Raw genomic sequence first — 22260 nt, forward strand, 5'->3', positions numbered from 1 at the left:
TGAGGCAGGAGAATCACTTGAACTTGGGAGGCAGAGGTTGCTGTGAGCCAAGTTCACACCACTGCACCCCAGCCTGGGTGACTGACAGAGTGAGACTCTGTCTCAAAAAAAAAAAGGAAAATGTGGCTGGGCGCGGTGCCTCCTGCCAATAATCCCAGCATTTTGGAAGGCTGAGAAGGGCAGATCACTTGAGGCCAGGAGTTCAAGACTAGCCTGCCAACATGGTGAAACCCTGTCTCTGCTAAAAATACAAAACTCAGCCAGGTATGGTGGTGTGCACCTGTAATCCCAGGTATTTGGGAGGCTGAGGGATGAGAATCACTTGAATCCAGGAGGCAGAGGTTGCAGTCAGCTAAGATGGCACCACTGCACTCCAGCCTGGGCAACAACAACAAAGAAAGTTGAAAATGTGATGAGAGGAGTTTGCTAGCTGGGCCAAGCTGGGTCATAGGCTATAAGATGGAGCAGCCAGTCCCATGTCCTGGCCAGCAGTGGACCTGATTCCCGCTGCCCTGGCCCCTCAGCATCAGTACTTCTTATAGGCAGAGCAGTTAGGTGAGTGGCCACCAAGCTCTTGACTAGCTAAGTCTCAGTCTGACCAGGCTAAGGGACCCCCAGCCCTAGCCAGTTGGGAATATTTAGACCCAAGTCAGGGGAGGCCAGAGGCCTATCTACTTCCTAGTCCTTCGGACAGGTGCCCAAATGCTTTCTGGAACTATTGCCCAATCCCAATCCCAGCTTCCTCCCTTAAGAGCTGAACTGGCTGGGCAGCTGCCCAGATGCCCACACCCACTTCAGCGTAGCCGGTAGCTGACCCACTCCTAACTGGGTAGCTTCCCCCATCCTCCTTGATGTCCCCAGCAGGAGAAACTGAAGCAGGGCCTGAGGTGGCAAGGGGTTCCAGGCATGGCAGTCTTTTCCCCCCTGCACAGGGAGCAGGTTCCTTTACTGGAGCTGGGGCATGAAAATGGGTAACTACTTAAGACAGTGAGGTCAGGGGGGCAGAAGGTGGGTCTCTCCATGGTCCGCAAGGTCACAGGACTGAGTCCTTGCCCTCCCTCATGGTCACTCTCTCCTACCTTCTTGGGTCTCCTCAGGCATGGCAAGCAGTGGGCAGTCAGGGGCCGATGATGGCATCCAGTAGCAGGACTGGACAAAGACAGCAGTGGCTCCTTTGAGAGCCCGGGGAAGGTCTGGCTGCCTCCCAGCCTTGGCCTAAAATAGGCCTGAGCTCAGCCCAAAGGGCTATATTTAGAGGGGGCAGCCCTCAGCCATGGGAAGGGGTGGAGTGATCCACGTGGGCCTGCCTGGACTATCTACCTGGAGAGGGAGCCATCCAGGAGCCTGCCTCCACTAGTCCAGGTGCCCAGGGACCTTCAAGGCAAACCATACCTCTCCCATACACCCAAAATGAGCCCCCAGGCTCAGCAAGGCCCCACGTGTCAGACAAGACATACAAGGGACCCCTGTGCATCTCTACTCAGCCACCCCTCCACCCTGCAGACCCCTACCCATAGCAGTCATCTCTCCTCCCAGCAAACACGAGACAAGCAGCCTCCACTGCATGACTTGCTGGCACACAGTGCTGTTGTGTGTGTCTTATATAGAGGGTGATGGACAACTGGAGCCTGATGCCATGAGGGCTCTGGTAGCCTCACAAGTGGGCAGATACACACGCAGCACCCATGCTGGCCAGTGGGTGGACCTAGGCTGGAGGCTGGTTCATCTGTTACTAAGCTTACAACCTTAGGTAAAGGATCTCCCCTTTCTGAGCTCCGTTTGCTGTGTAAAGTGAGAATAACAATGGCTCCTCCCTGGGAGTGTACACTGAGAACCACATCCAGAGCATGTAGCACAATGCACGGTTTTGGTCCTCCCCCGCTCCCATCTCCACAAGGGTAGACGCGTTCCATAAGGTCGTGTAAGGATGCGCATCACCGCTTACCTCGAAGCAGGGAGGTGGTCCAGCTTCCAACCTTCCCTGTGGTTGGATCCCTGTGGCCCTTCTTCCCAATGGGGGCAAAGCACAACTGTGGGCTCTACTTCCCACACACTCCAAACCTGTCACAGACTGGCCTCCCTGATGTTCCTCAAAGTCAGCAAGCTTGTTCCCACCTCAGGGCCTTGGCAGTGTCTGTTCCCTTCCGGAATGCTCTGTCCCCAGATAGTCTGTGGCTGGCTCCTTCTTGTCATGGAGCTCAAATGTCACCCCTTCAGTGAGGCCTTCTGCTCACATGCTTCTCCACATCACCCAGTTTTATTTTCTTCCTAGCACTCAGCCCTGAAGTTATACTATGCACATATATAATGTACCCTGCGTGACAGTATTCCCCAAGGCCCTACAGAACCTGTTCAGTCACGTGGAACCACCTTTCATCCTCACCAGGCAACCTCGGACAAGAGACACTCAGGCCCTGACACGGCTACAAAGGTGCCTAAGACCACACAGCAAGGCCTAGGACTGGGGTTGTCTGCTGGGGCCATTCCAGCTTTGGCTGATAATGCTTTTATTGTGTTACTTTAGTACAGTCGGCCTGCCTCGCTCCGCCTCCAACAGCCCAACCTGTTCACAGCTTTCTGCTCACTGCTCACTACCCAAGGAGGTGGGGTCTGTCCCCCAGGGTGGGCACTCCAGGCACCTCCTCGGCCCTGGTTGTTGCTCTGGAGCCCGGCTTCCCCGTCCCTTACCCCCCGGCTGAATCCTGCGCCCGGCCTGTGCCGCCCTTCCCAGAGCTACTACATTCAAGGGTTATCCTGTTAATAAATAAGCCCGCGCAGCTGCCCTCAGCCAGGGCCTGTCGGTGGGTGTCTATGTCGGCCGGGGACCCCCAATGGGCCCAGCCCAACCCGTCCGTCTTTTCAGGGTCTATCTGCCTCCTCTCCAGCCTGTCGTCTCCTGCTTGGTCCCTGGCGTGGGTACAGACCGGTCACCAGTGCGTTGCGCTGCGCGGCCCCCGCTCAGCGCGTGGCTCAGGAGCGTGCGTCCGCCGGTTACGGCCCTTATTTCTCCGCGACTCCGGGGGCAATGAGTGCTGCGCAAGCTGCGGGCGGCACATGCGCAGGGAGTTCGCGCTGCCACCGCCGCCAGGCTCCACCAGCTGTAGAAAGTCCCGGTACCAGAGTTTGGGGCCCGGCGGCGCGGCGGGCGCAGCCTCCTCGGCCCGCGCCAGCCGTTCGGCCTGCGTAGCACTCAACACGTGCAGCGACAGGCGACGGAGCGGCTGCGAAAAGCCCTGCTCGACGGCAGCGCACAGGTACACGCCCGAGTCTCGGCGCCGGAGCCTGCGCAGCAGTAGCCCCCGGGCGGTGCGCTCCGTGCGCTCCTCTGCCAGCACCTGCGGGCGGGGGGTAGCGTGAGGCGGGGGCGTCGGGCCCCTAGCACCCAAAGGAAGAAGCAGAGTCATTGGGAGCCGAGGGGGAGCGGGAAAGGGGTGCCCGCCGGTGCACATTTGAAGGTTGTTTGGGAGCTGGTGGTCTTCCAGGGAGGATACAAACGAGGCGGGGTTTGCAGGAACGTGGGGGGTGGGTCAGGGACCTCAATAGGAGGGTCGAGGGCGAGTCTTCTCCCCGATCCAGGGGAGGCGGGTCAGGAGCTTGGTTGGACCCAATGGAGCCTCCGCAGCTTGTGGAGTGCAGGTGAGGGCCCAAACTGGGCGGGGAGGGGAGGGAGTCTGGTTGGGCGGAGCCTCGTTGAGCAGGGTGAGGCGTCTCCTGGATGCAGCGGGTGAGACAGGAGCCTGGTGGGGAGCGCGGGGCAAGACTCACCTGGGTGTGGGCTGTCACCCCTGCACGCTGGAAAGTCCACTCGACGTGCGCCTGCAGCGAACGGGGCTCACACTCCAGAAAGGCGCTGCTGCCCTCCACGCCGAACACCTTGTGTTCCAGCAGTGCGGGACGAGAAAAGTCTTGGGGCAAAAAGAACGTCAGATTTAGGCAAAGCGGGGAAGGTGGGGTGTTTTCTGGGGCTGAGGGTAGGGGCAGCTGGGGGACTCGCCTCCTGAGCACAGCGTGCTGGGGTTGCCATTCCTTACGTCTTGCCGCCGGAACCGCCTGAGAGGAACATTGGACCCTCCGTGAGCCCTTCTTCTTTCAGCCCTGGGCAGCGAAAGACCTTTCGCCTCCCTCCCGGCTGCCCAATCCCAACCCCGCCCACCTCTTGGTACTGGGCTGGAAGCGAGTGCATGCGACCCCGTCCCAGGCGCAGTAGGGGTCACGCGCCAGACAGCATTCGGCGCAGGCGCGACCGTGGGCAGTGCAGCGGTGCAACGCGATCTGGGCCACCGCCCTCCGCGAGGCTACGTACAGCTGGTGCTAGGGGGCACAAAGGGCTCTGGGCTGACCGAGGGCGGCCCCGCGCCTGCCTCCTATCGGTCAGGGATCCCTCCTCCCACTCGACAGATGGAAACACTGAGGTCTCACGCCTCAAGTCAGTCTAGCAAAGGCAGAGCCTGTACTCAAACCCAGGAGTGCAAACTACCAAGAGGGGCCAGAGGCTTGGGACGTGCCAGGCACAAGCTCAGTCCATTCCACCCCCACCCTCATCCTCTGGTCACTCACCCTCTTGGAGGAGATTTGCATGCTGGTGACAGCGCTTGAGTCCTGAGAGGGAGGAGGGGCGACGGGGTCAGGGCTTAGTGGTGTGGAGGGGTCCCGGGCGACTGGGGGCGAGGCCTCACCTCAAACACGTGCAGCTCCTCCAGGAGCAGCCCCTCTGCGCTGGGCCTGCTGCCCTTGGGGACCGATATCACCTTCAGCACCGTGCCAGCGTCTGCAGGGATAAGAAGGCGTAATGACCATTGGTGGTCCCGGACAGCTGGGGCTCGGGTCTCCTCGCCTTTGAGGCGTCTACCCTCAGCATGTTTGGGTTGTCAAGTGTGGACTGGAAGAGTGCAGGTTGGGCAGCATACAGAAGGTGGAGACATAGCCCTGGAAAGGATGTGAAAATGGGACTGAGCAGGGAGAGCTTCCACCAGCAGGCCACAGGACCTGGATGGTCGCTGTGGAGGGGCCCTGACCTGTGCCAATGAAGAGGACGTCATAGTGTCCGTCAGCGGCTGCAACCCGGTCCGCGGCAATTTGAGTGAAGGTGTAATTGGCTCCAACTTGTAGGAAAAGAGGCCGCCCCCCAATGGGCAGGACAGAGTTGTACATGAGGGGGTGGTTCCGCGCAAAATGGATGACATCGTCGGGGAAGTCCTTGGTGGAACTGAAGGTGCCAAAGGTCTTGCTGGGGCACTGAGGGTGGGGGGAAAGAAGACACAGCAGGGATATAGATATGGGGGCTTCATGAGCAGCCCTCCATGCCAAGCTTCTGGGAACATGGAGGGGGATGGGGACAGACCCTGCCCTGGGAATTTGAGAGAGGAGATGCAGCCTTGCCTTGGGAAGTCGGAGGTGGGGAAACAAGCCTTGTTTTATGATGAAAACCTTTTCTCACCCATAACTAAAGGAAGAAACCACATTCACCAAGAAGGCCTCGGGCCAAGTTCTCAAACCCTTGAGGCTTTGAAGGGGTTGTGAAGTGGGTTGTGGCACAAGTCTCTGGCCTACGCACCATGCCTGGCCGCGGGTAGGGGACGCGACCCTGGTATGACACCCACTGGTGCATGGGCCCCTCTTTATGTGCAAAAGGTCCCAGGAAGGCCCGGCGTACGTCGTTCATGCTGTACACGCACACCGCAGAGCCCTGGAAGATGCTGCTGTAGGCGAAGAACAGGGTGGTGGGGTGAGGGGCCGGGTGGAGCCCAGGCCTGCCCCAGGCGCTTTTTACCTCCTGCCCCTCACCTGGACGTGGAGAAGACGGCATAGAGTAGCGAGGTCCGGTGGTCCCGCGAGGACAGCAGAAACACATCCTCTGCGGGGAAGGGGCCTAGCTGGGGCAGGGCGCACAGCCCTGCTGCAGCGGGGGCTCCCGGAGTCTGCGCGCTGCCCCCCTCCCAACCCCATTCCCACTCCCGCACTCACGGAGCTGATCAAAGTGGGTGTCCCCCTCGACGCCGGGCACCGAGCACACCAGCCGCGCCTTCAGGAATGTCGTCCACTTGTTGACCAGACTGCGCTGGCCGCCTACGTCGTTCTGCCGGACGAACAGAGGGGATGAGGGCAAGACCAGGGCGGGCAAAGAGGCAGGGGCAGGGCCGCAGGGTGTGGCCAGGGCCTCCTCACCCGGCAGATCTGGCCAACGCGGGACACCAACAGGCGTCCCATTGCTGGCGCTGCCTCCACCGCCGTCTCACGAAAGAAGAAGTAGATTTTGTCGTCATCTGGGTTCTCGCTCTCCGGGATCCAAAATACCTTGACAAACTTGGGCTCTGACCGCGGCAGGAGGTGTGAGTCAGCGGGTCCTGGCCTCGCCCCCGATACAAGACCCACGTGCTGCTTCCCCTTCCCGGAGCGCGGGCATAGCGCCTGGGGTCACAGTGTCTGACCACCCAACCTCTAGGACCACGTCTAGTTGGCGCTCTGCGCAAACCGAATCCTAAGGATCGGGGCCTACGAGGCAAGAAGCAGCCGCAAGGGGGCAGCAGAGACCGTGGCTACCTAGGCGCGCAGGGGGAAAGCCCAGCTGGCCTCCGATTTCGCCCCACACAGTGGCCCAGCACCACAGGCTGGGGTAGGAGGGAGATGGAGTAATCTGGTTTCACCTTCACTCATGAATTGTCCTCCCTAGCATAACCAGATGCTCCCCACGCCTGCTTCAAATCCTTCTGCTGGGTCCCATTGCCCTTTATTTAATTTTATTTATTTAGTTTTTGGAGACGGAGTTTTGCTCTGTCACCCAGGCTGGAGTGCAGTGGCTTGGCTCACTGTAACCTCCGCCTCCTGGGTTCAAGAGATTCTCCTGCCTCAGCCTTTCGAGTAGCTGGGATTACAGGTGCACACCACCACGCTCAGCTAATTTTTGTATTTTTTGTAGAGACGGGGTTTCACCATGTTGGCCAGACCTCAAGTGATCCGCCTGTCTTGGCCTCCCAAAGTGCTGGGATTACAGGTTTGAGTCACTGGGCCCACCAGCCCATAGTCCTTATTTAATTTTTATTTTATTTAGAGAGAGGGTCTGCTCTGTCCTGCAGTGGCAGCATCATGGCTCACTACAGCCGCCAACTCCTGGACTCAAGTGATCCTTCTATCTCAGCCTCCTGACTAGCCAGGACCACAGGTGTGTGCATGCCACTGCCCTCGGCTAATTTTTATTTTTTTGTAGAGACAGTATCTTGCTTTGTAGCCCAGGCTGGTATGAAACTCCTGGCTTCAAGCAATCTGCCTGCCTCAGCCTCCCAAAGTGCTGGGATTACAGGTGGGAGCCACTGTGCCCGGCCCCCATGGCTCTTAGAATAAGTGACTCTGGCCCCTGACAGTCCAGGCCCCCATCATTGCTAGCAAGTCTGTTCCTTTCTTGTTACTGCATCCAGGCCTTTGCACTAGTTGCTCCCTCTGCCTGGAATGCTCGTCCCTGAATTTTGCTGGCTGGCTCTCTTGTACTTTGGGAATTAGCTCATACTCCCCTCAGCACAGCAGCTTCCTTTACCCAACCCCCTCCACCCACCCAGTCTCCTTTTCCCTTCCTCTCTTGTCTCTCTCTGGCCTCATGGCCATTGGACTTGATCTTATCACGTATGTGATCTGTGAACTCAAAGAGGGGTCAAAGAGGTAATACTTGTCTGTCTCTGTGACGCCAGTGCCTGATTAAGGTGGGTATTTGGTAAGACCTGGCTGCAACCACTGCTCACTTACTTTATGGGCCTTGCTTGGCACCCGCCCTGTGGGAGGATGACGGCCCCCTCCCACAGCCCCACCAGCCTCTCACCATTGAGCCAGCGGGAGTCGTGTGGCTCTGTTCGGAGACTTGGACGTTGGCCCAGGCTGCGAAAGATGGTAAAGTCTCGGCCCATGAGGTCTGCTGCCACCCCTGAGTATAGCTCCTCCCCTGCAGACAGGGCAAGGGCTGCTTAGCCAAGCAGAGGGCTCTTGGGGCAAGAAGGCCTGGGGAGCTCTGGGAGCTCTTAGGGAGTCAGTGAGGCTATGGGGGATCCCTGGAGCTCTTGGAGGTCTTGGAACTTTGTGAGGTTCTGGAGTTCCGCTCTGTTGCCCAGGCTGCAGTGGCATGATCTCGGCTCACTGCAACCTCCACCTCCCGTTCAAACAATTCTCCTGCCTCAGCGTCCTGAGTAGCTGGGACTGCAGGTTCGCACCACCACGTCCAGCTAATTTTTTTGTATTTTTAGTAGAAACGGGGTTTCACTGTTAGCCAGGATGGTCTCAATCTCCTGACCTCATGATCCACCCACCTCACCCTCCCAAAATGCTGGGATTATAGGTGTGAGCCACCGCGCCCAGCCAGTTCTGGAGTTTCTAAGGGGTTCTGTTGGGGCCCTAGCCCTTGGACTCACCCACCAGCACAGAGGCAGCCCGATGCCTGGGGTCATAAGGACTCTTCCCCTTGCCATCCTCTATCCTTCCTGGGTCTAGCCGGAGCACAGGCTCCTGGGAGGTGGGGGAAGTTGTTACTACCAGGCCATTCTTTTTTTTTTTTTTTTTTTGAGACGGAGTCTCGCTCTTGTTACCCAGGCTGGAGTGCAGTGGCGCGATCTCGGCTCACCGCAACCTCCACCTCCTGGGTTCAGGCAATTCTCCTGCCTCAGCCTCCTGAGTAGCTGGGATTACAGGCACGCGCCACCATGCCCAGCTAATTTTTTGCATCTTTAGTAGAGACGGGGTTTCACCATGTTGACCAGGATGGTCTCGATCTCTTGACCTCGTGATCCACCCGCCTTGGCCTCCCAAAGTGCTGGGATTACAGGCTTGAGCCACCGCGCCCGGCCTACCAGGCCCTTCTTACCCTCCTGACCTCCCTCCCTGCCTAGATCCAGCCTTACCTCCGGCCGGTGGCCCACTTCCACAAAGGCACAAGTTGGGTGGAAGGCTCCCGTGCCACAGGCCAGCAAGTGGGTGTGGTTGTAGGCATGCAGCAACTTCACGAAGTTCATGCACTCAGTCTAGTAGGGTAGGAGGTATGAGGTTTCCCCCAGGGACGTGGCCTTAAGAGGTCCCAGCTCATCAGTGGCATCCTCATCCCTCCCTCTCTTCTGCATCGGCCTAGGCAAGTGCTAACATGGGCTACAGGGACCTGGGGGCCCTTGCTGACCAGCCCAGCCTCACCAGGGTGGGTGTCTGGGGAAGGACATGCCTGCAAAGCCTCCCATGACTCAGAGGCTCCCCAAGAAGAATTACATGATCCCCCACCCTGACTCACCACCCCCAGACCTCAGCCACCTCAACCTCCCTGCCTTCATCCCAGCCAGAACAGGCAGGCCTCTGTTTTAGCCCTGCCCTGTCTCTGGGGTGAGGGGCCAACCCTCCCCACTCCCTGCCTGGGCAGCTGGCACTCACACCAATGTCCTTCCCTGCCCAGTTGCACTCTTCTCGCCATTCCACAGGGGCCGGCCAGGCCAGCTATGGGGAGGTGGGGGGAGAGGGGACACAGGTCAGGGACTTGGGATTTCTCTATCTCAGGGGGCCCATTCCCCTGAGTCTTTCCAGGCAGGCTGGAGTGGGGTCTTAGGGCTCCTTCCCTGGGCAGTGCTGGGGTTGGGAGTCCCTGGCACCTTCTTGGCCTGTTTGCTGATGTTGTCCAGGCTGAGAGAGGCCACATGGTTCTCGGCGCCCACAAACAGACGTCCACGCTCCTCATCCACCAGCAAGGCCTCATAGCAGCAGGTCCGCTCCAGGCTGAAAGTCTGGAGACCATGCCAGGCCTGGAGCTCTGCAGGGTGGGACACTGCTGAGGACTCACCAGCCATGCTAGAGGTCTCCCCCAGGTCCTGCCTATTGGTCGCTTTATGGGCCAAGGTTGTCCTTAGGGCCTGGCCCTAAGGACATGTAAGTTTCCATGTGTGTTAGTTTACACACTCAAAGCCAAGCCCACCCAGGTGCACGTATGGAGCAGCCAGGGTGGGCGGTAACCCCCAGAAAGAGGAAAGCAGGTTGAACTTGGGCATGCTTAGACAGGTGGTGACTCCAGGTGGGCACACTGGGAGGCCAGGCTCATGGACACCAGAGTCCTGGGGGAGACCAGCATGCAGGGATGGCCAGAACCCCAACTCCCAAAAGTCAGGCTGAGCTCACCACCAGCCTGAGCTCAGCAGAACTGCCTATTCACTGCCACTGCCCAGGGGCCACCCTTCAGTACCGGGGGCTCTGACTTCCCTGTTGCTCAGCCGAAGGAATGTGGCCTGGTTGGGGTTACTGAATGGAACAGAGACAAGGTCTGTTGCTACGGGGACAGGCAGGGTCTTCCTGAGAAGGCACGAGGAGAATGTGGGCAGAGGCTGGGGACTAAGGCCCGGACAGGGTTAACTGGAGGTAGCCTGAGAGTACCCACTAATCCCACCAGAGTCTGGTGACAGGCACGCACATGGGGCAACAGCCAACACAGAGCCCCCTGGCCACTTTGGGACCCTTTCCTGCCCACCTCAAGCTGGGCCCTCCCACCTGCCAGGTGCACCTACCTTGGAAGGAGAGCCGAAGGCGTGGGGGGCTGGGGGCAACACCCCCCACCCCCACTGCCCAGAGCAGGGCCAGGCCTGGGATCATGGCGGCGGCCCCGGCCCGCCCCATCCCAGCAGCTCAGGGCGCTCAGGGTTCAGCGAGTGTGTGTGTGTGGAGGAGCCTTGAGCTGCCCTGGACTCTGCCCCAGGATCTGGAAGAGAAGTAGTGGGCAGAGAGGGCAGGAGGCTAGGGGGGAGGTCCCCAGGGATCAGATTACAGCCCCTCGGGGAAAGAGGCTGGGGGGTCTCATTCCACTTCCGAACCCTCCCCTCCAAGGGTGCCCCGCCTGGCCACAATCACAGACACACCCACACCACCAGGCACACCCTCAGGGTCACCCTGCACTGGCAGTCCCGCCTCACCACGTCACCCTCCCCAGTAACCTCCCCTCTCGCATACACACTTACAGACATTAATTCACAATGTGCACCCACTTCATGCCAGCCTCGGCCTGAGAGGAGGAATACTGGGAGACATAGACAAGGTCCCATGTGAGAGGGGACAGAGCGCCAACGAGGAATCGGATGGGCGCAGAGGATGCCAAGTGCAATGAGCAAAACAAGCCAGTCAAGAGAGCAGGAGTGACAGGAGGGGGTCAGGCTCTGGAGGTGGCTGTGCCCCCACAGTCCCACAGGGAAACAGAGGCACTTTTGGGACTGGAGCCAAGTGTGTGGGTGCCTGTGAATGTGAATGTGTTTCTGAGTGTCCCCTTGTGGTGTGCGCATATGTAGTGTGCTTGCACATGTGTGTGCACATGTGTACATGTCTGTGCAAATGTATAGTATGTGTCATATTGCACATGTGTAGATATAAATGTGCACACGCATGTGGCACTGTGCAATCTATGCAGTGCATGTGTGCAATATGTGCATATTTTGCACACGTGTCACACATTTGTGCCTGTGCAAGTGAGCATGCACACTGGGCATGCAAGTGAGCAAATCCAACTGCAGCATCAATCACTCCAATTCTATGACTCCTATTCCTTAGAGGGAGAAGTGCTACTCAGGAGACCCAAGACCCGGGCAGAAGCCTCAGCCTCTGACTTGGGGACTGGTCCCACCCAACCCAGCTGAAGCAGCCTCTGCGTTTGAGCTTGAGGGCTCTCTCTCCACACCTCTGAGGAATCAGGGAGGGGCAAGGTGAGGCAGGATGTCACTCGCACCCCAGCCTCCTGGCCTTGCTGAGCTGTCACTCAACACCTCCACCGCCTCTCTGAGACCCTCCCTCCACTTCTCTCGGCCCTCAAGGTTTCCCCATCTTTGAGACTCTTCACACTAGAAACCAGATACCTCCCCTTGGCCCTCAGCTAGGGCCAAGACCTGGCTGCTATGCCCACCCTCCCCTGGAGCCAGCTGGGCAGGTGCTGGACATAGGAGCCCGGAGAGTGGGGCAAACCTCAAGGTGGGATTAAGCAAGGGGAGCAGCTGCTGGGGCAGGCTCCAGCCCCTCCACCCACTCTCCTGCCCAGCTCCCCAGCTCCTGGCCCCCTCCCAGGACAGGACCCCCACCTCCCTCCTTCCACCCCCACCCCCCGGACACTTGCCACTGCCTCTTCTCAGGCTCTAGAGGTCTTCCAGGCCAACGCCAGGTGCCTTTCCACACTCCACCGAGGACTCCTACAGCAGCACCTCTCCACTCTGGCCCCTTCCTGCCCTAGGGCCGCAGGGGACCCTCTGACGGCTCCTTTAAGGAGCAGCCCCCGCCCCCACCAGGCCAGCCACCGCCCCACGCGCCGCGCGTAAAGTTTAGAGGGCGGATCGGGTGACCGGGCAGGCAGCCGGGACCGGCTGGAGACGGCAGCCAGGCGGGAGTGGAATGGGTGAATGGGCACAACGGAGCGGATAGTAGGGGAGACCCCTCCCCTGTTGGGCCTCAAGGCAGAAGGGTGCCATAAGCGGCGGTCCCAAGAAGCCAGGTGGCCAGCCAAGAAAAGGGAGGAAGAAGGCCCCAGCTCCTGGGGCTCTGCAGGCAAAGGAAATCACAGGGTGGGGGCACTCCTCAAGACTCCAGTATCTCACCTGTCCCTCCACAGCTGGGGAGCTATGGAGAGAGATCATGGGGAGCTCAGCTGCCACCTCAGTTCCCAGGGACCAGCTGGGGTGGGCGGGCAGCCAGAGCTCAGGGGAGGGGCTCTCAACTGGAAGTCTGATGAGCCCTCAGGACTCAGCCCTGTCCTTCCTCACCACTTGGCCACTTAGTATTTCAGCAGCCTGGCCAGCAGTGGCTTCTTCCATGACAGCCAGGTGGGGGAGGGAAAGGAGGACAGGAAAGGGGCAGATGCAGGAGGAGCAGCAAATCTCACTTCTGCACCACAAGGTGGGGCCAACCCGGAGTCTCCCATCCTGGACAGGTGGCTCTACATCTCTGCTGAGAGGTTAGGGGGCGGACTATGTGACCTCCCTTCCTCTGGCCTCTCTTCCTAGGTTGGAGGTGGGAGGAACAACCCCCACCAAACCCAGAGCTAAACCCTGAGGGAGTTTTACAGACAGGATGGGGCTCTGGCACCTCGGAGCCTCAGTTGGGAATGACCTGGAGTCTTGTCCTGAAGCTGAGTCTGGTGAATGTGCCCCATTTGTAGGATGAGGGGTACTTTTCTGGAGAGACTGAATGTTGACAGTGGCATAGTGGACCCCTTAGGTTGACCTGAGTGAATATACCGGGGCTTAAGAATGGGCTTTGAAGCCGGGCGCGGTGGCTCAAGCCTGTAATCCCAGCACTTTGGGAGGCCGAGGCGGGTGGATCACGAGGTCAAGAGATCGAGACCATCCTGGTCAACATGGTGAAACCCCGTCTCTACTAAAAATACAAAAGATTAGCTGGGCATGGTGGCGCGTGCCTGTAATCCCAGCGACTCAGGAGGCTGGGGCAGGAGAATTGCCTGAACCTGGGAGGCTGAGGTTGCGGTGAGCCGAGATCGCGCCATTTGCACTCCAGCCTGGGTAACAAGAGCGAAACTCCGTCTCAAAAAAAAAAAAAAGAATGGGCTTTGATCCTTCAATCCCCACAAAAGGCATTCTCCTACCACTTCCCAAGACTGATGGGACAGTGTGGGCACTTTAAGTGAGCAGTTCTGTTGTCCAGCCCTGGATACTTCCAGCCAAGCAGGGACAGAGGTGGGGGGAACATCAGTAAGTCCCCTGGAAGTGGAAGTGGGGCCATCCCCCCCCTCCCTGAGCCTGAGGACCTGGTGTTCCCAGCCTGGCCTGTCCAGCTGGCAGGTGAATAACAGGGACCAGTGGGAGCAGCAGGGCCCTTCAGCAGGGCAAGTGGAAGGACAGATACCTGCCTGGGATCATGGGTTTCCTGGATGCAGCATTTTCCTACCAGGACTAGCTGCCTCTGGCCTTGGACCTGGGCAGGCTCTCCTGGCCCCATGCAGGCAAACAACATTCTTGGGCTGTTTACAGCTTTCCACCCCAGCAGCCAGGATCAGCAAGTGCCTTGGAGGCCCCCATCCACTCCCACTGTGCTCCCATCGGCCCTCACTGCCTTCAGTTCTCCAGGCCCAGGGGCCTGGTCTCTGTTTCATCACCTCTGCACCCTCCTCCACCAGCCCTGCGTTCGCTCTGGGAAACGGAATCAGGACCCCCCATTATCTTTCCAATAGCCTGGATTCAACCCCCAGCCAAAAGGACTGGTCTGTCTCTGTCCCCCTTGAGTGCTGTGCCCTGCTCTCTGTCCTCTAGACATGTCCCCTCCCTTGAGTAGGAATGGAAGTCCCCAGGGATGGGAGGTCAGGTTGTCCCTGATTCCACATGGTCCCCCTTCTGTTCCTCGGCCCCAGGTACAGTGTGCCAGGCCATGGGTAGGGGCCCCCATGGAGGCCAGCACTCCAGCAAGGAGCAGGGCCACTGCCTGTGGGTCACACTGGGGCCTGGAAGGCCTCGAGGATTCTGGAATCAGGCAGCCTGGGCCTGGGTCTTAACAGAAGGGGGCAAACCAGGGGAGGCAGCTGGGGTCCCTTTTCTTGCCTGTACTACTGCCCTTGGTCTATGTCTTTTGAGGGCGCTTCAGTGGTCAGAGGCCTGCCTGGGTTCTTGCTCTAGGGCTGCCTGTCAGTGGCATGGCCTATCATAGTCTTGGCTTTTCCTTCTGGAAAACCCGGATTGTTGTGCCAAATCTGAGCACCTGTCTCCCCACCCCTGGCCACCAACTGGGCCTGCCCCTTTGCCCCTGCCTGGACTCCGGGTGGTGCGGCTGGAGTGGGACGTCCATCTGAGGAAGGCTGTGCCAACCCTCCCAGTGCCCAGCCTGGGCTGGATGGGATCTTGGGCGCCTCACTTACACCTGCTGTAGTCATCAGGGCCGGTGGCTCCAACATCATAACTCTTCCTTGTTTTGGTCACGTGGGTAGCAGGTCATGCTGCCCAGAGGACTTAGGAATGGTGGGGGCAGGCGTGGGCGGCCATAGGAGCATCACCTGAGACCTCACTTCCCAGACAATAAGGCCCTGCCCTAGGGGCATCTGCTGGGGAAACGGTTGCAGGCATGTCCTCACCCCAGCCTGGTCTCCATATTTCCAGGGAACCCTGGCCCACCTTTTTTGAAAGATTAGCTCCTCCCCTCCTGGCCTGTTCCCCTTCCCTTCTGAGGACCCTGTCAGAACTGAGATGGAGGTGCCGAGGGAGGGGCTACCAAGAACCCTGGGCCTTTGGCTGTGGCCCTACCCCCACCCGCCCCACCCCTAACCCCTCCCTCCTGCACATTCCTCCAAGGCTGAGGTCAGCCCCTCTGGGATGCAGGAGCCCCCCCACTACCAGCCACATCACAGCTCTTCGCTCACTCCTGTTTTCCTCATTGCCCAGCAGGGAGGGGTGGGAGGACAGGGGGCTGGGGGCGGGGCCTCCCTCTCCCTCCCTCCTCCAGAGCCAGGCAGGGTGGAAGGGGCTGTGCCAGGAATGCTGGAAAGTGGACTCTGAGGGCACACTGCACTCATGAACAGACATTCATATAAATACTACATTCTCCTAACTGGCTAGGGAAGAGCCTCCCAGGAGTGCTGGGTGAGGGGCTCTGAATGCTCTGGGGAGGGCTGGGGAGTCTGGAGTCAGCCTCAGCAATCAACCCCCTTGTAAGTCTAGTGGGAGGCGGGGTTGAATCCCCACACTGTCGGCTCACTGGGCCGCTTGGTGGCCCTAGCTGGAGTCTGCACCTCCCATTTTCTCTGCAGCTGCAGACGGTGGCCAGGCAGGTCTGGCACACAGTGGGGGTACCACAAGTGTGCACTCTTGCTGCCACCTCAGCTCTGGGCATCTTGGGCACCCAGGCCTATGAGGGCCTCACAGAAATCCTGCACTGCTGCCTCTTCCATCCCAGCTGAACAAGGCTCCTTCTCAAGCTCAGCTTCTCTCTTGTCCCTTTTTGTTGTGCCCCTCAGCCCAGTATTTTTTTTTTTTTTTTTTTGAGACAGGATCTTGCTTTGTCAACCAGGCTGCAGTGCAGTGGCAGGCAGGATCATGGCTCATGGCAGCCTCGACTTCCTGAGTTCAAGTGATCCTCCCACCTCAACCTCCCGTGTAGCTGGGACTACAGGCACATGCCACCATGCCTAGCTAATTTTTTTTTTTTTGGTAGAGATGAGGTTTTTGCCATGTTGCCCAGGCTGGTCTTGAACTCCTGGGCTCAAGCAATCCTCCTGTCTTGGCCTCTCAAAGTGCTGAGATTACAGAACTGAGTCACCATGACTGGCCACCTCAGTACAATTACTTCCTCAACCCTCTGACCCCTGTGCCCAGGGCTCTACTCAAATCTCCCTCCCTCCCCTGGGTGGAGGCTCCTCAGTCTTCTCACTTCCCAAGTCTCCAACCCACCCCAGGCACTGTTAAGCCTGCCCTCCTGAGAGCTCCTACCTTCTGTCTTAGGACAAGCACTAACCCCTTTACCCTCCCCCAGGCTGTGTCCCTGGGGTCATTCTGCCACTTGTCTCCCCATGCCTCCCCTCTGAAGGACCCTGTCCCCCACTCCTGACTCAGCATGCTAAGCTTAAGGGGGTTGCAGGCTCTTAGCCACAGGGCCACTCTCTTTTTCGTCCTTTTTTTTTTTTTGAGACAGGATCTTGCTTTGTCACCCAGGCTGGAATGCAGTGGCAGGATCATGGCTCACAGAAGCCTTGACCTCCTGAGCTCAGGTGATCCTCCCACCTCAGCCTCCAGAGGAACTGGGACTACAGGCACATGCCACCAGCTAATTTTTGTATTTTTGTTGTAAAAATAGGGGTCTCACTATGTTGCCCAGGCTGATCTTGAACTCCTGGGTTCAAGTTATCCTCCTGCCTCAGCCTCCCAACGTATTGGGATTATAGGCCTGAGCCACCACGCTGGGCCCACAGGATGACTCTGTGGCTTGGCGGGGCCAGTCTTCCAGTGCTCCACCTGCCCCATTTCTGGGATGCGTCAGCACTTTTGTTGCCAAGACTTTGCTTGGGCTGTGCCTGCCACCTTTTACACCCTTCTCCTTGTCACCTGCTGGACAACTCCTCACTGTTCATGATCCACCTTGGCTGTCACCCATTTTCTGTGAAACTCCAGACCCCTGTGGTGCCAGGTTCAAGCCTCTGGCCAGGGCTCTGGGTTCCCCACTGTGGGGGAAGCAGCACAGCAAGGGCTATAATACTGGAGACCCCAGGACCCAGCAGAGGACAGGCACAGGGAGGCAGGAGATGGTGTGCCCACAGGAAGCCCTTCCACCTTTCTTTTTAAAAAAAAAAAAATTTTTTTAATAAAAAATTTTTTTTCACAAAGACAGGGTTTCACCATGTTGGTCAGGCTGGTCTTGAGCTCCCGATCTCAGGTGATCCACCCACCTTGGCCTCCAAAGTGCTTGGATTACAGGCGTGAACCACCACGCCCGGCCTTTTAAATATTTTTTAAATTAAAAATTTCTTTTCACAAGCCCTTCCACCTTCCTAGGCATGCTGAGTTTCCATGGGGGTAGGGCATGGATGGAGAATGGACACCCCTTAACTCTGTCCCAGTCCCCCAGGCCTTGACTACCCTAACCTCAGTAAGGTCAGAAAGCAGAAGGCAATGGGACGAGATGTCAAACTGATTTTTCTCCCAACCAAGAGCACCAGGGGCTGTGGGACTGCATCTCAGGCAAGGGGATGAAAGGACCCATGGCCTTGACTTCTGCTTCTCTTGGATATTAGCACCCATCACTGTGTGACTGAGGGCTGAGTGGCTGCCAGGCATGGATACATTTGCTGCCTCATAGTGCATACATATTCCAGCTGACTGGAGGCTGGCCCCCTGGGTGATGAGAGGTGCTGCCTTCCCTCTGGGAGTCCATGGTAGGGATGAGGATCACTAAGATCTTTTGTTTTGGAGGTCAGGCCTGGCTCGGTGGCTCAAGCCTGTAATCCCAGCACTTTGGGAGACTGAGGCGGGCAGATCACCTAAGGTCAGGAGTTCAAGACCAGCCTGGCCAAAATGGTGAAACCCCCATCTCTACTCAAAATACAAAAATTGGCCAGGCATGCTGGTACATGCCTGTAATCTCAGCTACTCAGGAGGCTGAGGCAAGAGAATTGCTTGAACCTGGGAGGCAGAGGTTGCAGTGAGCCGAGATCATGCCACTGTACTCCAGCATGGGTGACAGCAAGATTTGGTCTAAAAAAAAAAAGAGAGAGAGAGATGGGGTCTTGCTATGTTGCCCAGGCTGGTCTCAAACTTCTGGCCTCAAGTGATCCTCCTGCTTTGGCCTCCCAAAGTGCTGGGATTACAGACATGAGCCACTACATCCAGCAAGGGTCTCTTTTTAGGGTAGCAGACGCAGAGTTTGGGGTCAGTTCTAGGATGTGGGGCCAGATTCAGAACCCAACTAAGCAATGCTGTAATCTTGTCCTTGCCCCCTCCCTGACTCCCAGGGTTGTTAGGACTTGTTTGGCCATGCCACTGACCAGGCAGCTGGAGTCAGGGCTTGTATTCACCACCAAACTAGTTTGGCACTCAGTTTGGGTGCGGTGGGGTGAAATGATTCTGGGGAACTGAGAGGAGTAAGTTTTCCTGACATCAGAAACCATGGGGCGGGGCCGGGCGCGGTGGCTCAAGCCTGTAATCCCAGCACTTTGGGAGGCCGAGGCGGGTGGATCACGAGGTCAAGAGATCGAGACCATCCTGGTCAACATGGTGAAACCCCGTCTCTACTAAAACTACAAAAAATTAGCTGGGCATGGTGGTGCGTGCCTGTAATCCCAGCTACTCAGGAGGCTGAGGCAGGAGAATTGCCTGAACCCAGGAGGCAGAGGTTGCGGTGAGCCGAGATCGCGCCATTTGCACTCCAGCCTGGGTAACAAGAGCGAAACTCCGTCTCAAAAAAAGAAAAAAAAGAAAGAAACCATGGGGCTCCCTGGAACATGGTGGGAGTTCTTCCAGGCCTAGCTGTCTGCACCTCAGTGATCCTAGCTCTAATCCTGGAGAGGGCCCTTTCCCTCTTCTGCAACTGGCATTTGGGTCTGCACCTACCTGCTGGGACACAGGGTGGTACGGGCTGTGTCTAGGGCTGGGGAACTGAGGCGGCCTGCCTGGCTCCTCCTTACAGGGTTTCCTATACTCTTCTCTCTCAGCCCTCTCTGACCCTGAAAGCTTGCCTCTCTCTTCCCAGCTGTTCCTGTACCCCCCAAATGGGTTAAAAATACCAAAGTTCCCACCACATCAGTAGCCAGAGCAATTATTTCAAGTGGGCCAGGCCCTCTGGGAAGCAGATCAGCTTCATGGCGGTCTCCACAGGCTGGAGACAACCCACCCCACGCTAGGAGCATATGAGCTTGGGTCCCTGCCCAGCTCTGCATGTTCTGCTAAGGGTCCTGGGCCTCACAGCTGCAGCTGCCCATGGGTGGAGACAGAAGGATGGGGCTTCTTAGGTTGGAGGGCTCTGGGGATGCAGGGCCAGGGGCGCTGAATCTCTGGCTGTCCTCACCCAGCCGCTCCTGAGGGTTGATGAATGGCTGAGGTCCAGCCTGGGACAGCTCCAGGCAGTGGGGGATACTCAGGAGCCAATCTCATGGGGTCCCTTCAGTTGAGGTGCAGGACACCTGGGCAGCCCCTCCCTGCCTCCAGCCCCCCATGGCTGGGAATTTCCCAACCACCAAACACAAGGCCGAATTGACAGGCCACCTCCGCCACTGCTGGGACAATGGAGCCTTATGCCCTGGAAATTCGAGCCTGGGTGGGAGGCCGGGGCAGGTGGAGGGAGGCCTAGCTGTCTGCATTCAGGGAAGCCCTGCCCCCAGGATCCCACCCAGACTCACTGCCAAGACAGCAACCAGGGCCATCCTGCCAGGGCTCCGCATGGCCCACCCAGGGAGGGAGGCACTTAGTGAGTTAGGCAGACAATGCCAGCCCCTCAATGGTCCCTCTGTGCAGGGTCCCCCTCAGGACAGAAGGAAGAAACCATCTCCCGCCCGCTTCCTGCTGGGCGGGCATCTGGGCTCTGGCGCTCCTGCCGGCGCATTTGCAGCCCAGCGGGGTGCAGGCCTGGGCCTCTGAAGGAAGGCGGGGACCTGGCTTGGGCGCAGAATCCTGTTCTCCGTGTCGTCGGCCCTCGCAGGCTGGGGCAGCAGGAAAGGCCCGAGGAACTGGGGCGGGGACCGGGCTTGGGGGGCGCCGATGTCCTTCCGACCGGGCGGCAGCAGCCTCTCATCTCCTGCCAGTGCCCGGGGCCGACGCCGCGAGACACTGGCAGGTGTGCGGGGGCGGGGTCCAGGGTCTCCGGCTCAACCCTGCCTCCCCGCCTCTTCGGCGCCGACCCCGGCCCGCCCCCTCTGCCCAGGCCGCTCTGTCTCGGGGCGGCTGCGGAGCCGTCGCCGCCTTACAAAGCTGCCTTTATGTCCAGCGGCCTCCGCGGGACCCGCTGACGTCAGTCTGCGTGACCAGCCCGGCGGGGCCCAGCGCGGGCGGCGGTGCCCCCTGGTGGCCGGAGTCGGAGGCGCCAACCCTGGAGCCCCACCCAGTCGAGGCCGGCCTTTCCCCAAGTCCGCCCCATACGTTGAGGCCATGGCTGCCCCTGCCACCCTTGGGAGAAGGTCCAGGTACCTCGATGACACTCAAGGCCCGCCCCAGAAGCATCACTGGCCTTGCCACCTGCAGTTCCCTTCCCCAGCAATGCACGGGCCCTTCCCGCAGCCTCCACCTTCACAGCCCTCCACCTTCAGAGTCATTGACCCACATGCAGCCCCAGCACGTGGCAGCCATCACATGGATCTGTGGCTGTCTGTCACTACCCCTCAGGTTTGGCAGGGTCCCTCTGGAGCAGGGACCTTTCTGAATATGTTCTGAATATGTCAAGGCCCCTACTCGTCTTCTGTGTAGGCAAGGCAGGACTACACACAGCCCACCTGGCAGTGTGACGTTGGCAACTCTGGGGCTTGGTACCTAAGTTGGAAGTGCTACTTTTTCCGTCTGCACTAGAGGCTTGCTGGCCACCCCTCCTGCTCTGGTGTAAAAGAGCACCTTAGAACAGCTCCCCAGGAAGCCTGCCCAGCTGCCCCAGACCCAAGGCTGCAGAGTGCTGGGAAGATGGGGACACACAGGCCCCACATGTATGCTGCCTAGGCCAGGTAGGAGAAGTGAAACCCAGAGCGTTGGACTCCAGGACGGCCTGGAAAGCTGAGCTGAGTGTTACGGCCCTGCCCCAGGTTGAGGACTGAGGTTGGGACCACCATCACTTTGGCACACCTTAGCCTGGGCCTCTGCCTCTGGGAGAGAATACCCATAAGTTCTCGGTATTTTTTTTCTTTCTACATTTTATTATTTCAAACCAGGTGAACAATTCCATAAAACATGTGAAAAAAAGCAAGGAAGTGTTCAACGCTGAAGGCCCCGGGCCTGGGACGAGGGCATGAGGGGCGTGGCCCCCCAGCAGGCAGCGGCGGTTCCTAGGTTAGCGCTAAGGAGCTACATTTAGGTTAATGGAGCCTGGGCCCAGGGCCGCTGGGGCAGGGCCCTCAGTGACGTTGGCAGTTGTCTGGAACAGCCCTTGGAACCCAATTCTGTAGAGGGCAGGGCAGGGGTGCCGCTCACACAGGGGCGGCCAGCAGAGGGATGGGTGTAAACACGCAGACACACTCAAGGCACGGAGTCACTTGGAAGGGGGGCTGAGGGGGCTGCTGGTCAGGATCTGATAGTTTTAAATAGTTTTTCTCTAAAAAGTTTTCTAGATTTGCGGTTTTTTTTTTTTTTCTTTACTTTCATTTTTTTAAAAAGCTACGAGAATGAGCAGGTGGACTGTGGTCTCCAGGAATGGTGGCGTCTCACGCTTCTTGTGCTTTTTCCTTTGGGGCCTCCAAGCGGCTGGGGGGTGGGGAACTGGGCAGGAGGCTCCCTGTAAACATTTGGACTTAGGCTGGGGCAGGGGCTGGTGTTGGGCAAAGCTGGGGGTCCAGGCTGGAGAAGCAGGGGCTCCTCCAGATGCAACCTTGGGAGACTCAGCATGTGCCCCCCCACCCCCATCACAGAACAAGACAATGGTTAAAACCCAGAACAGATGCCCAGAAAGGGGGTACCATGGCCATTACCGGCACCTCAGACAAGGGCAGGCTTCAAACAGGGAGGCCTGTGGCAACCCCTCCCCTAAGTCTGGAGCTGAGGGGACGGGGGAGCTGAGAACAAAGGGAGGAAAGAGGAGAAAAGCGGCTGGGGGAACAGGCGGGGAGCGTGGTCTTCTTGCCCCCATCTTCCTCAGGGGTTGAGGGTACAGAGTCAGCGGTGGCCC

The 22260-nt window shown here is 58.5% G+C and overlaps 4 protein-coding genes across 9 annotated transcripts in view; all 4 read right to left on the reverse strand.

Annotated features, from left to right (window-relative positions):
- The window catches only part of LSMEM2 (leucine rich single-pass membrane protein 2), an 8576-nt gene extending 6216 nt beyond the window's left edge, over positions 1 to 2360 (reverse strand). Inside the window, exon 1 of one of the 3 annotated variants that reach the window (XM_017515213.2) lies at positions 1946 to 2360. Coding sequence is in view for 2 of the 3 variants with exons in the window: in XM_037741424.1 (XP_037597352.1) it covers positions 1080 to 1137 (58 nt within the window). In the remaining variant the exon portion in view is untranslated. Of the gene's footprint in view, positions 1 to 1079; positions 1545 to 1945 lie in introns of those variants that run through there. The other 2 variants (XM_037741424.1, XM_017514520.2) reach the window with 2 other exon arrangements.
- A 102-nt stretch (positions 2361 to 2462) lies between these two features.
- Positions 2463 to 12293, reverse strand: SEMA3B (semaphorin 3B). 4 transcript variants are annotated; one of them, XM_017512720.1, is made up of 18 exons: positions 12095 to 12293; positions 10509 to 10699; positions 9606 to 9763; positions 9391 to 9453; positions 8877 to 8996; positions 8391 to 8484; positions 7808 to 7927; positions 6166 to 6311; positions 5965 to 6076; positions 5785 to 5854; positions 5555 to 5696; positions 5016 to 5235; positions 4677 to 4768; positions 4558 to 4599; positions 4154 to 4311; positions 3995 to 4050; positions 3766 to 3905; positions 2463 to 3335 (listed from the first exon to the last, which is right to left on the reverse strand). In XM_017512720.1, exons 2-18 carry the CDS (start codon positions 10615 to 10617, stop codon positions 2928 to 2930), a joined length of 2250 nt encoding a protein of 749 aa, XP_017368209.1. In that variant the 5' UTR covers positions 10618 to 10699; positions 12095 to 12293; the 3' UTR covers positions 2463 to 2927. The 4 variants fall into 4 exon arrangements, with proteins under 4 accessions (XP_017368209.1, XP_017367528.1, XP_037597300.1 ...); XM_017512039.2 differs by having other exon boundaries at positions 2471 to 3335; positions 5555 to 5699; XM_037741372.1 differs by lacking the exons at positions 8391 to 8484; positions 9391 to 9453; positions 9606 to 9763; positions 10509 to 10699; positions 12095 to 12293 and having other exon boundaries at positions 2471 to 3335; positions 5555 to 5699; positions 8877 to 8954.
- A 7052-nt stretch (positions 12294 to 19345) lies between these two features.
- GNAI2 (G protein subunit alpha i2) overlaps positions 19346 to 22260 on the reverse strand; it is a 24564-nt gene continuing 21649 nt past the window's right edge. Inside the window, exons 5-6 of the mRNA XM_017529076.2 lie at positions 20051 to 20225; positions 19346 to 19477 (exon numbers count right to left, since the gene is read on the reverse strand). Coding sequence (XP_017384565.1) covers positions 19346 to 19477; positions 20051 to 20225 — 307 coding nt within the window. The remainder of the gene's footprint in view (positions 19478 to 20050; positions 20226 to 22260) is intronic.
- GNAT1 (G protein subunit alpha transducin 1) overlaps positions 21275 to 22260 on the reverse strand; it is a 67070-nt gene continuing 66084 nt past the window's right edge. The window contains exon 10 of the mRNA XM_017517231.2: positions 21275 to 22257. The gene's annotated coding sequence lies outside the window, so the exon portion shown is untranslated. The remainder of the gene's footprint in view (positions 22258 to 22260) is intronic.

This window comes from Cebus imitator, unplaced genomic scaffold, assembly GCF_001604975.1.
Source record: "Cebus imitator isolate Cc_AM_T3 unplaced genomic scaffold, Cebus_imitator-1.0 Scaffold0, whole genome shotgun sequence".
Classification (NCBI taxonomy): domain Eukaryota; kingdom Metazoa; phylum Chordata; class Mammalia; order Primates; family Cebidae; genus Cebus; species Cebus imitator.